At 36.0% G+C, this 13,320-nt stretch overlaps 1 protein-coding gene across 1 annotated transcript; it reads right to left on the reverse strand.

Moving 5' to 3' along the window:
- Positions 1 to 343: 343 nt before the first annotated feature.
- Positions 344 to 13,275, reverse strand: RFC3 (replication factor C subunit 3). Its single transcript, XM_081551862.1, has 9 exons — positions 13,082 to 13,275; positions 11,394 to 11,531; positions 10,879 to 10,946; positions 9,520 to 9,617; positions 7,354 to 7,535; positions 6,227 to 6,363; positions 6,038 to 6,136; positions 1,815 to 1,884; positions 344 to 632 (listed from the first exon to the last, which is right to left on the reverse strand). Exons 1-9 carry the CDS (start codon positions 13,166 to 13,168, stop codon positions 441 to 443), a joined length of 1,071 nt encoding a protein of 356 aa, XP_081407988.1. The 5' UTR covers positions 13,169 to 13,275; the 3' UTR covers positions 344 to 440.
- Positions 13,276 to 13,320: the final 45 nt, after the last annotated feature.

Genomic DNA, 13,320 nt, shown 5'->3' on the forward strand with positions numbered 1-13,320 from the left:
TTCTTGGTTGAGGGAAAATATGATTAAAGATAATGACTTGCCAAGCAAAAATTTATGTACCTGTGGCCAAAAATGGTCATCTGGAGGTCAGAAAACAAACCCTGATTTTTTAAGTAAATTTCCTTCAGCAGGGGAGAGAGTGGATGGAAATGGGAGGATCAATAGTGCATACTTGGAAAACATACTTTTAAAGTAAATTAAAATCATGTTCCTAGACTCTACAGTTTTCAGTACACTTCAATAGTACAAGAGCAGTTATTTAACTCAGAGAATAATGATTAATAATTCAAAGGAATTACTACCTTCCCCCTCCAAAAAAAAAACCAACACAAATAACACATAATTAAGTAATGTTAGTTTATTTTACCTGCAGCACTTCCAATATAAACTGAATGTAAATGATGATACTGAGAAATATTAGGAAGAATTACTGACAGACGTCAGAATATCATGCCTTCCAATCCATCCTCCATGAACTTCTTATAAAGTGCCATAAATTTGGCCACAAATGCTTCCAAGTGATAAATGGCTTTGCTACCCAGTTGCAGACGATGTTCATAGTAAGCTGCCATCTGGGCCACTTCTCCTTTCAGTTGTCCATCGCAATTATGCAAAAGTTCTGAGAGAAGGCCCTAAAGAAGCAATTTTTAAAAGTAATAATTAAAAAAATATAAGCTAAACATGCTTTACTTTTCTCATTCAAAAAGGAAGTGAAACTTGAATATTGATATGTTCTCTTCTTTATTTTGGATGGACCAGCAGACTTCACCCAAAAGAACATGCTATTCTATAGAGTAAAAATGTGGTAGTTATCTATCATATTTCAACCTCAAATGCTTAAATGTACAAGGGTGCAAAGATTTAAGTATAAAAATGCTTACTGTAGCATTATTAATTATAATAATCTGTAGACAACCTGAAGTCTAACACTTCAGGTTGCAACACAGGGGTTATATCCAAAAAACTGGTATAGTCATACAATGAAATCCCAGTCATGTACCAAAAAGAATGAGCTAAATCTCTACTGTCATGAAACAGCATCCATACTACACTGCTGAATTTAAAAAGCAAAATAGTGTAGAAAACACTAAAGCTTTGTGAAACATACATATATGGACTCAATTCAATGTGACTTGAAAAGAGGTCTTATGAAAACAGAAGGGGGAACCTTCACTTTTCACTTCATATATTTAGTATCATTTGAATTTTTTCATGTAATTTTAATAAATACAAAGAAACAAAAAGTCCCGTATTGCCTAATATGTAACAGTCAATCTACAATATCTTTCTAGCTAGAGAGTTGATTAGGTTTAGACCAGACCAAATCACTACCACCTTCTTCAACCTCAATTTTCAAGTACACTGAGGCTTGCTGTCTAAAATATTAATACTATTCCCTGACTACTTGCATGGATCCATCTTTCAATCCTTCAAGTTTCAGATTAAACATACCTTCCACAGAAGCCATCACTGACCTTCCATAACTCAGCCCTCCATTTTTATCATTTCACCTGGTCACTGCCTTTGTAGTATTCAGACCATTGTGAAATCCTCTTGCTTCTTGTTTCCCATTCCATCTCACCAAAATGTAACTTCTCTGAAGGAGGCCCACCCTTGTTTCCTTCAACACACCCCTAATGGTGACTGGCACACCTTACAAGCTCCATACAATTTGGACTTTGAGTATCTGCTGAACAAATGAGCTGGACAGAAAGAACTGACAATATATCTTCGTGCAGCAAAAGCCATGATACCACATAATCAAAGTTCAAATTGTATGGTTTCAGACAGTTCCAGATTTGAAATCAGAATACCTTCATTATTATTTCAGGAGGAATACAATGAGTAAGAAGCTCATACAGTCTTCCACGAACTTCAAGGAGCCTGAACAAAACAAAACAATACTTTGTGATGAAAACAGGAGATCGTTTTTTCAAGTACCTACTGTGCCATCTTACTTTAAGAATTAAACATCCCAATACAAACATTTTCTTCAATGGCTTATCATATTTAAGATACACATATGGGAGCTTTTCCTAACTTTAGTTCATTTTTCTAAAATAAAATTATAGAACTGTCTTAAAGTCAGACAACATTTATATTCATTTACATATATATATACACACACACTCACACAGTATTTATATATATATACACTGAAAATACACAAAAGACTTCACGCATAGTAAGGGTTGAGCTTATTTACACCACGAATTTTAATACACTTTAATGATACATCAAGTAATATTCTTTCCTTCTCCAGATAGATGATACATAGGAAATGAGAAAATGGTTATGAAAATATTAAATAATAAGTCTATTACAGAAGAAAAGAAAATATAACCATGAATATAACATAATGTTATCATCTCAACTGTAAAGTAAAAAAAAACAAAAATTACGGCAGAGAAAAAAGAGGCAGTACAAGAGGGTACAGGTGGGCACAAACCAGGCTGGCTGAGTGAATATGGCCATTTGTTGGAGGGCTCTGTAAGCTCGTAATTCTAGGCCCTTCTCATAACATTTTCAGGAAGAAAAAGGGTTAATGAGGGAAATATACATGTAACATATTAAAACAGCAAAAAGAAAAGTGACAAATTATAAGTATATATACAAAACTAACTTAATCTTTCTAAATATACTTACCTACCCATAAAGAAAAAATATCATTCTGAATCTTTACCAAAATAAGATCGCATTATGTTCTATATTTCAGATCAATCAGGGAAGTGATTTTTAAAAGATTTCTTCAAAGCAGAAGTTAAGACCCCCTTCCTGAGATTCCAGGAGTATGAAGTTGTGCCACAATAAAACTAAATAAGTAAAGTGGAAAAAAAAGACTAGCATTTTTTGAGCAACTGTTATGCGAAGACCGGAGAAAGCAATGGCACCCCACTCCAGTACTCTTGCCTGGAAAATCCCATGGACGGAGGAGCCTGGTGGGCTGAAGTCCATGAGGTTGCTAAGAGTCGGACATGACTGAGCTACTTCACTTTCACTTTTCACTTTCATGCATTGGAGAAGGAAATGACAACCCACTCCAGTGTTCTTGCCTGGAGAATCCTAGGGACGGGAGAGCATGCTGGGCTGCCGTCTATGGGGTTGCACAGAGTCAGACACAACTGAAGTGACTTAGCAGCAGCAGCAGGCACCAGACACTATGACAATAATTTTACTCAGTCACCACACCAGCTATGGTGAGGCATTATCTCCATTTTCTTTTTTTAAGAAAAAACTAAGGCCTGGATGGTTTAAATAACCTGAAAAAGTTGACCATAGCAGAGCGATGATTTAAGCACAGATCTGTCTTAGCTCATACCCCTCCAGTGTCTGCCAAAGCATCTATTTAATCTCTTATCTGTAAGAGGTTCATTGCAGTACACTATTTCTCACAAACACAAGTCTCTTTCACTAAAGAGAACATGAAGTTCAGAGAAGTTAAGCTTCCAGCAAAACTTATGTAGTTGAAGCAGCATTACCTCAAGTCTGATTCCAAAGGCCTTAATGTCTCTTGGACATGGCAGTATATACCCCAAATAAAATCTGATTCTTAACATATAAATAACAGATGGTATGAAATTATTTTAATAATGATGCATATAGCTTATTTCTGAAAAGCTGACTCACAATATATTTACCTATAAAACTGTACTATAACAATACTGTGTGCATCTCACACATGTTCTCATGCTTCTCTTAGTCTGAGTTCATTTCTAATATGATTTCATCTCTAAAAAATTAATATATTCCTCATTATTAAGCCTGTGTCGTTATCTCTCAGAGGTTACAAGTCAGAGAAACATGGTATTCTAGAACTGCCTCTGCCTCTTACTAACCAAATGTCCCTGAAAAAAGCAACAATCTCCCAAAGAATTAGTTTTCTATCTGTAAGATGGTAATAATGCATTCCTCATAGGACCATTATATGAATTAAATGAAACAGTGTAAATGTCAGCATAATTGCTCATCAGATATAAGCTGCTATTCACATGAGAAAGGTGGAGCAGAGAACCTGCCTGCAAAGGCAGGAGATGTAAGAGATGCAGGTTCGGATCCCTGGGTCGGGAAGATCCCCTGGAGAAGGAAATGGCAACTCACTCCAGTATTCTTGCCTAGAAAATTCCATAGACAGAGAAGCTTGCGGGGCTACAGTCTATGGGGTCAAAAAGAGTCGGACACTACTGAGCACATATCACAGACACATATCACATTAGAATATAAGAAATTTTCCAAGATGTATCAAAAAAGAATCAAGACTATAAATATTATAGCGAGACTACAAGGTCAAAAATCAGAAAGAGTCCTTGGTACTGCGCAGACCAATGTTCAAAATGATACTGGCCATCCTAGTATTTCTGGATAGCTTCAAGGCTTTCGGAAATTAAGAGGAATATTCTGTTTTAAACACACAATGGCATCAAATCCCAAATTTGTTAATCTAAATAGGGAACAGCAGCACTTCTTCTTGGACAAATTCATTTATGAGCTGTCAAAATTTGTTTGGAAACTGGAGGAACAGGCAGCAGCAGCAGAATTAAGAAAAGTAATAATCAACTTAAGTCTTAAAAATACATTTAATAATGTCAAATATTGCAACATCTGTACCTAAATCTCTTTAAGAGTGGAAAAGTTCAACTATTATCACCAATTTTTCTTCTTTAAAATCAGAACAAAAACAAGAAAAGTCACCTTTGGCGTGGAAATATTTTATGAAAGTAAAAAGCTCCTAAGACATGCTTCATTTGAATTTTATTTCCTTAAAACTTGAGATTTCTTCACTACCTGACATTTACAAAACGCAATGCACAGTTTTTCCTGAAGTCAAGGTTTCTTTTCTCAAGAATCAACTTAAAACATCTGGCACTTTTCAAAAACTATTTCTTCAACTAAAATAAATGAAGAGGAATTCAATGCAGACTTTGATAAAATATCAAGTACCAATTTTCTATGACCATTCACTTCCTCTAATCTATTATGGTAGTCCAACAGTACATATTGTAATTTCCTTTGAAGAATTTCTTATAAAAATAACAATTCTCAGATATACCTCCCAAGAGGAGAAACAGTATATTCCTTCTCCCGATTATGTTCACGTAAACCAGGGAAGCTTACATTTCGGTGGTTGCACTCAGTCTACTCTGTTTCCTAAAATAATCAATAACCCTCTCTAAAGTCCAAAGATAGCTTCTCATTTCAGACAGGCAAAAAAAGTAGGAGACTGTGTCTCAGTGAGCTTACGGGACCTTCACCAGACTTTCCGAAAGTACCAAGCCTTAAGACTATCATTCTTGATTTGGAGAAGAGCCAACTGCCCTCCTCAATCAAAGTCATAACAAATCCAACAGGCTGTGGTTGAAGTACTTTCAGTATGGTCTACTACTGAATAAGAGATCCAAGAAGTAAACAGAAACATCCGTGCAGCAAATATGCACAAAACACTTCCTACATACTGATGGCATGTACACAGTATTATTAACAGAGCCTATCATCACACCTGAGCATGGGGTCTCCTAGTTCTCAAACCACTATCACACAATCTCTCTTCATTATACAAATGAAAAAGCTGAAGCTCTAAGTTTATAAAGTTACCTGCTTAAGGACACTTAGCTAAAAATTAGTAGAACTAGAAGTCTACCCACAGTCTAGTGTCTTTCTATAACACATCAATTACAAAGATATACAGTTATCTTCAATATTAGAAAGCTAGACATATCATGCTATGCATTAATATTAAATCATCCAAGATTCTGAGGGGAAAAAACAAGCCTTAAACTTCCAAAATTTGTTTCAATTTATGTGTAAGTTCCATACTTACATGCCAGTAGCTTCTTAAAAGCCATGATATCATACACCAACTATTCTGAAACATTAAATGTCTAAAATCCTACTTTTTCTTTAGAAGTATAGTATTTTATAATTTAAATTTAATTATAATGCTAAATGGCATGGTATCAGTATAAAACAGCTAATCTAGAACTTAGAATATCTGTACTATCTCAGTGATCAAGCTTTTATGGTGATCTTTTATAGTGGTTACCTCTGTGGAGTTTGTTGACTGACAATAGCATTGGCAGTCTCCCTCAGATACACCTCCCAATCTGTTTCAGGGATTTCTTGATCGGCAGTAAAAGGATATCTACATGACAAAAAGAGAACACAATAAATTAAATGAAAGTGGGCTGATATCACAGCATGATTCCTGTAGTAACTGACCCCTTTTACTCACTGTTGCACTCTGCAGGCTTCACACATAAGCAGAGCTTTCCTGAGATTTCTGCAGGACTTCTCTGCAAGTCTATGGGCCAGCTGTGGAGGAAGATTTAGACCCTCCTTCTTACACACAGTAGATAACACATGGCAAATCTACAAATAGAATAATTAACATAAATGAGCAATCTGTCAAACTGCATGCTGAGACAATTTCTGTTAAGAATATTGTTACAGAACCCCAACCTTTCTTTTTTCGGTCACTACCCTACCCTAATCCACTGTTCCTTCAGCAGGAAGCAAGGGTCTAACCTAGCTATCAGGTAGAGTCAGCAACTAGATGGGCACCTGGAGAAAGATCTGGTCCCAGTTCCATGCCTGCCAGCCTCCTCGAGGCAGCAGGGAGTTGGAAACAAACGGCCTCAGGTTGGTGGCAAAGACACTGCTCACAAGGCTGCCAAGTTGAGCTACACAAGCCTAACTGGACACAACTCAGGCACTAAAATGTGAATGGTACTCATGGGAGAGACGTAACCTGGTGGTCCTGCTGCTTTATAGACATTTTTAACTCTATCACTCTCAAAATCTTTACAAGTGAAACTCACAATAAACAGCGTTACGTATTATCCCTACCTTGCATAAAATCACCCCAAACCTATTAACAGCAGAAACTTGCTTATTGTGAGAAACTGGCATTTTTACTTATAGCTATTAAGAATGATAAAGGAAAAAAAACACATGTTATGTTGATTCAGACTAACTTTGGTCTCTGAACTAGGGATTAGGAATTCCCAAATCATCTTCTTTCAAAATCCATTTCCTGAATATTCAAGTCTCCTCTATAAGCCAATTAAGTCAGGTTGAAGTAGAAGCCACTAAATAACTAGGTTTCCCTTAGTTTCATAAAATCCACAATTACTACTTATTTCAAGTAAAAAGATTTAAAGAAAAGAACTTTTTCTATATACTGGTATCTGGTACTTACTACTATATAGATAATGATTTGAGTTAGCACCTAGGCCATAGCTATTTCTGAATTGCTGACACAGTTCACTATGTTTTTACAAAAACATACACAATAGGGATGTACACACAGTATGCATGGAACCTGAACTGAATTCTTCTGAAAAATTTAACTTGACTTACATCTTCAATGCTGGGAGCAGGCACACGAACTGCAAGGCACCTACTACGAATAGGTGGTATCACTTTAGATGTAGAATTGCAACACAAGATCAATCTGCAGGTGGACATATACTTTTCCATGGTTCTGCGCAAGGCATGTTGAGCATCTTTAGTGAGTTTGTCAACTTCCGTCAATAACACAACTGAGTCAAGGAGAAACAAAACAAACTTTGAGTATTTATCTTTCTCACTATTCAGAGTGAAATCCTAAATAGTAAGCCTAATATACTACTTTTCCCTTTGGAGAAGACATACAAAAGTTATAGGTATGGTGGGAATAATTCATTTTATTTTTATTTTAAAAAATTCTAAGATCAAACAAGCCTAAGAAACACTAGGCTAATGAAGTTAAAGAGGTTATTTTGTTGCAGAATCTACTGCAGTCTTTATTATACTTATATGCAGTAAAAAAATCACCAAGACAAGGATATATTGTGCTGCATTCACCCAAAATATTTCACTCAGGAGTATATTTCTGTAGAAAATCTAAGCATTTTAAGGAAGATACTTTGGAAAACACTGTTACAACATATGTAGCAAATAAGGGATAAAGATATCTGGTTACTTGTATAATAAAATTCTACCTGATCATAATCAAGGATTGGCCTTAAAGTGTTTGAGAAATTCAGTATACAGGGACTAAATCCAACTGTTGCACTGTATTAAATTACTTCAAGAAGATGACAGTGGTAGCAGTGCAGCATTTGAATCTCTCCCATAAAAGAACAGATTCCAAGATCCAAGACATTTACATCAAAACTAGGTGACAAGCTGTCCCCAACCACCCTAAATATAAGTAAGTGAGAACAAGAAACTACATGTGGGAAGAAGTGGCTAGGATCCACCAGCTTTTTGATATCTTCAGAACAGTAGAACCTTAAATCACCCACAAAAGCACATTGGATATATGGGCCAATCTGAGAACAGCATACACAGAGTTCAATTCATGGACAAGAGCTAAGGGACCTTGATGCAATAAGATCTGACAGAGCAGTGGACTGAAAATAACACAATGAAGCTCTCTTCCAAGACAATGCTTCCCAATGACAAATTCTGGAAATCGAATCCAAACTGAATAGAATAGGAAAAATAAAGAAAGGAGATCGATCGTAATATCTGACAAGGAGAGCACTAAAAAAATAATGCAAAACTAAATCATTGCTAGGCACAAAACAGCACAATATCTTAAAAACTGCAGTGAGGTTTACTCCAGAAATACAAAGCAGTTTCATTAGACGATTCAGTAAGATAATAATGAGAACTAAGAAGAAAAATTATAAGACCACATTCATGGGTACAGGAGAGTATTTGGAAAAAAAAAAAAACTTCTATTTTGAAATGTAGAGATTAAGCAGAAAAGATAAGAAATAAGCTGGAATACGTAAGATGATTCACAAAACAGTAAAATGAGCAATGGAAAAAAGATAAAACTATCACATTCACTAAAGAAAAAGTACAGCTTATTTTCTCCACTAAAACTGACAAGGATTAAAAGTAATTATCCAGTGTTGATAAATGTTAGAGAGAAATGGGCATTCTTAAACACTGCTGGCAGTAGCACAAATCTTTTTCCAAATGAAGAATTTGGCAAAATATATCAAAAGCATTAAATATTGGCATATCTATCAAAAAACCTGTTGTAAAAATATATGGTGTTATGCACATAATACTGGAAATGTTAACACTAATGGTCTCTGGATGGTGGGGTTATAGCTGATTTGAATTTTCTTTTGTTTAGCTAAATATTTGATAATGAACGTATAAGTTTGTTTCAAAGAATCATTATTTTTAAATCATGCAGTGCCCTATTTTAAATTAAGTGTTTTTCCATTACTCATCTAAATATTTTACTAATTCTAAAATAACAAATAGGTGGCACAAACAGTTCTCTTTCTGCCACAATTCAACTCCATTAGACTATAAACTCCTGGAAGCACAGAGATTATGTTTCTCTTCTTCACTTTTACATATTAAAAAAAAAAAAGGTGGCATAGTGCTTGGCACAGAACAGGTTAATAAATATTTGCTAAATGGTTGGAATTTACATTCCTCATTACATTTTCCTCTTATACCCATTGCTTATAATTTAAGTGTCTGCCTCATCCAAAAAAAAAAATTATCACATACCTTTAAAATCTTTTTGAGAGCTTGTTTCAAGTTGCTGTGATTGTGCCACTGTTTTCAACATCTCCTGAATTACAACCCGATCACTATTTCCAGCATCACTATACAAAATAAAAATAGTGGTAAATATATACATGTAGATATTTAATAAGTACTAGCCCTTATTCGTAAGCTAAGAAAAATGTTGAAGATCTTCAGTGATTAAAATTTTAAGCAAACTGAATTTGCTTTAAGCAAATTTAAGCAAACAAAATTTTAAGCACTACATTCACAAAACTTTAAAAGTGAAGTGTTTTAGGATCACTAAACATACTCCTATACTCAACTACAATTTGATTAACGTAACTGAAAACACCAAGCATGTTCTTAATATTAAGTTTACTGCCACTTAAAAAGAGCCATAGCTATTAACAGTATCAAATACTTTGACACTTCTGTATCCACTATAGTTAATACCTAGTCACAGCTAATCTCTTAGTTATCCACAACTACTCAAAATATAAAAATATCTTGTTAAAACAAATTCGATCTGTATTCTTCTTCTCCATCCCCAAAACAGCAAAGGTGTGAGAACAAGCCTAGACAAGTCGTTCCCAGTATCAGCCGAGTTGATTCAAGGTCTTAGAAAGGGAATGGGATAAGCAAATGGAGTTCAGAATACAAAACAACTCTGTAAGCTGTTGACTTATAGGCATTACCAGTCATTTATACCAATATCATTGCTTTAGCACTTAAGCCCTGCACCTCACAAACCAAAATAAGTCACCTGGTTAATTTAGGCTGAATGTCAATTCCAAACACCTGAAAAACAAACAGCTTAATCTCCAATTGACTATTTGTACTACAGAAGAACTCTTAATGAGAAAAAGAGGGCAAAGAAATCAGCTTTAGTTTATTTTCCCAAACAGCCATCAAGTCTTTCTCAATATTATTAGATCAATATACCCTCTAATCAAAAAACTGAAAGAAAATGGAAAGAATGAACTAGTAACCCTAATTCACTTTATAAAATATTTTCTCAGGCATTTACAAACTTTTTAGACATACTTTGCTCACCAGTTCTGAATAAGTCAATATAACAAAAACTTACTGACTATTCAAAGTACTTTGTGTAACACACAGATCTCTACAGAGCAAGAAAACTTAATTATTAAAAATATTTGACTTGGGGGAGGGGTCTCAGAGAGAAGGGAAAGTGGAAAGGTTCTAGGCTCCCTGTTTCACACAGGGCAGCTTCATTTTTATTTGTTTTATATTTTGTCTCTCCATACATGATTTTATATCAAAAAAGCATTCTACTCTTTAAAAAAGTCTGAATACCACTATTCTAAAAATGCTTATTTCTATGTAGTAACCACTTACCTAGGATTAACTTCAAGGTGGTAATTGCTTGCAATAGTGCTAATTTCAATTTTCTTTTTAGATGGAGTCTGTGGACAAAGAAAATAGGTTTTTTTAAATGTTTATTGGCTATTTCTCCTATTATCTGTATTTCATTAGTTTTTTAATTATATAAACAATTTATGTTTACTATAAAAATAAAACTTTAGATAATCACCACTAATGTTAGCCCCATTCTTAATGTGCAGGTAAACATATATGTTTTTATACACACTAGGTCATATCACACATTCTGTTTCTGGTGGATCACTTTTTTCCTTTACCTCCAGAAACCGCCAACCTTCCCCAGTTATCAGCAGATCATCATTATAAACAATCTGCCTATGCCCTTTCACAGCCTGTTCCACGATAATACACAAAAATAAACACATACTATTAATAACACATTATTGCATAGTGTCTGTGTTTCTTATAAAAATTGTTTTTAAAAGAGGTAATCATATATATTTCTCTCTGTTTCAAAGTGAAATGCTTACTGTGATGGTCTGATGTTCAATTCTCAATTTTTCCACTCCAACACCATAAAGTTCACGTAGAATACACATAATTCTTGTCTTTTTTCCAGCACCTGATGGTCCATACACTAACAGATGAGGAAAGTCACCACATTGCACCTGGAATAAAAAGGATAAGGCATTTTCCCTAGAGAAGCCACCACTCCTACGTGTAGAAACTACTTTTTATGTATGAAATCTTTTGTGTCTCTTTGAAAGTTCGAAAACATGTGTATGTGAATGAACATAGAGAGAGACATATCTTTAACTATGGAATCGATTACTCCCCTGGGATTAATGCTATATAACTTATATATCTAGCACAGTACCTGTAAGATACAACACTATATGCTAGAAAGCAAGAAATCCCAAACCTGGCTGGCTATCAGATGTGCTAAAAAAAACTTTTAATAAAAGACTGATTAATTCCAGGACTCCATCCACAAGATTAAGATTCAGTAACGGAGACTGTGATGCCTGCCGTAGTTGGCACTTCTTCAGAGTCCCTTTGGTAAGAAATGAGTGCATTTGGTCTTATTTGGAAGGTAAAGGAAAACTTTGTAGGGGAGAAGGAAAGCAAAGTGGGGAAAGGAAGGCAGCCAACAAGTGTTACCAACTTAAATACCACTCTGGACATCTGGAGCTTGATCCTGCTGGGGATACACCTGAAGGCAGTGTGAAAATACATTACAGTATTAAACCACCCAGGGAATGGGGAAGCTGGAGTATGATACATTACCTCTCCTCAAACCACTGCTAGCTTGGAAAACAAAATGGGGGAGAAGGCGTTAATTCTCTGGCATTTCAAGTGTGTTTAGAGGTGTCAGCAAGAGAAAGCCTCCAGCAAGTGCAGATGCAGGGAGCTGGAAGTCAGGTCTGTGTAATCTCACAAGTTAAAAGCAAGGGAATGGAGTAGGACGCTAACAGTTTTGTATTACAGAACAAGACTATGTGTTTTAAATATGTTCACAGGCGATTCTGATGCTCAGTCAGGCCTGAGGATCAGTGCTGTGAGTTTATAGATGACAAGAACACATACTTTAACTTCAGATGCATAAAATCTTGTGGAGTGTAATTTTGTAAGTAACCATTTAAAAATAAATAAGCAGAAGTGTTGTTAAGTGAACTTTAATACTTTACAAACTTATCTATCGCTGGCACTGAAAGAAAAAAGTGTCAAGGAAAGGAACTATTCACCTAATACAGGGCATGGAAAAAGGAGGTGCTCCACAAATACAGCCTTCATTTTTAAAATTTCGATCTCAGCAAAAATAAAAGTTATGCTTCAAGTGTTTCACAGTTTTATTAAGTTGAAGATTAAATGTAAACAGGTGAATACTTTTGAAAAGCAAATCTATTAACGCAAGGCTAACATACTAAATCTCTGTCCAAATATTTATTCCAAACCCTATACAATAAGAAACGGGACAAAGAAAATAAAATATACCCCATGGTTAAGAAAATCAAGGAGGACAGTCCTCAGGGAGACTTTCTTTGTTTGCAAGCAGTCCTCGGCCCCACAGTCTGTCCCCGTCCCCGTTTTACTTTTCTCCACAGCACCTGACACCTTCTAAAGCCGGAGGGCGAAGCTCCGCTCTTGAGGGGCGCGAAACCCCTGAGTGGCGCACCTCCCCTCCCCCGGCTCTCTCCGCCCCGTCCCGCCGACTCACCAGGTTGCGCAGCTGGGCCGCCTGCTCCTTGTGATAGTCCAGCTGTCCCAAGGAGCAGGGCCGGTATTTGTCCACCCAGAGGCTCATTCCACCCCGAGTTCCCTAGGTGAGACACTCGAAAGTCCCGCGCGCGCGCCCCCCTCACAGACCCGCAAACAAGTTTTCCCGCGAGCTCCAAATCTCGCGACAGCACTACCGGCGCGTTCGCGTAGTTAGGGAAGGAAAGACTACGGAAGCCT

The sequence above is a fragment of the Giraffa tippelskirchi genome, chromosome 12 (genome assembly GCF_054371585.1).
Source record: "Giraffa tippelskirchi isolate mGirTip1 chromosome 12, T2T-mGirTip1v1.2.pri, whole genome shotgun sequence".
Lineage (NCBI taxonomy): Eukaryota > Metazoa > Chordata > Mammalia > Artiodactyla > Giraffidae > Giraffa > Giraffa tippelskirchi.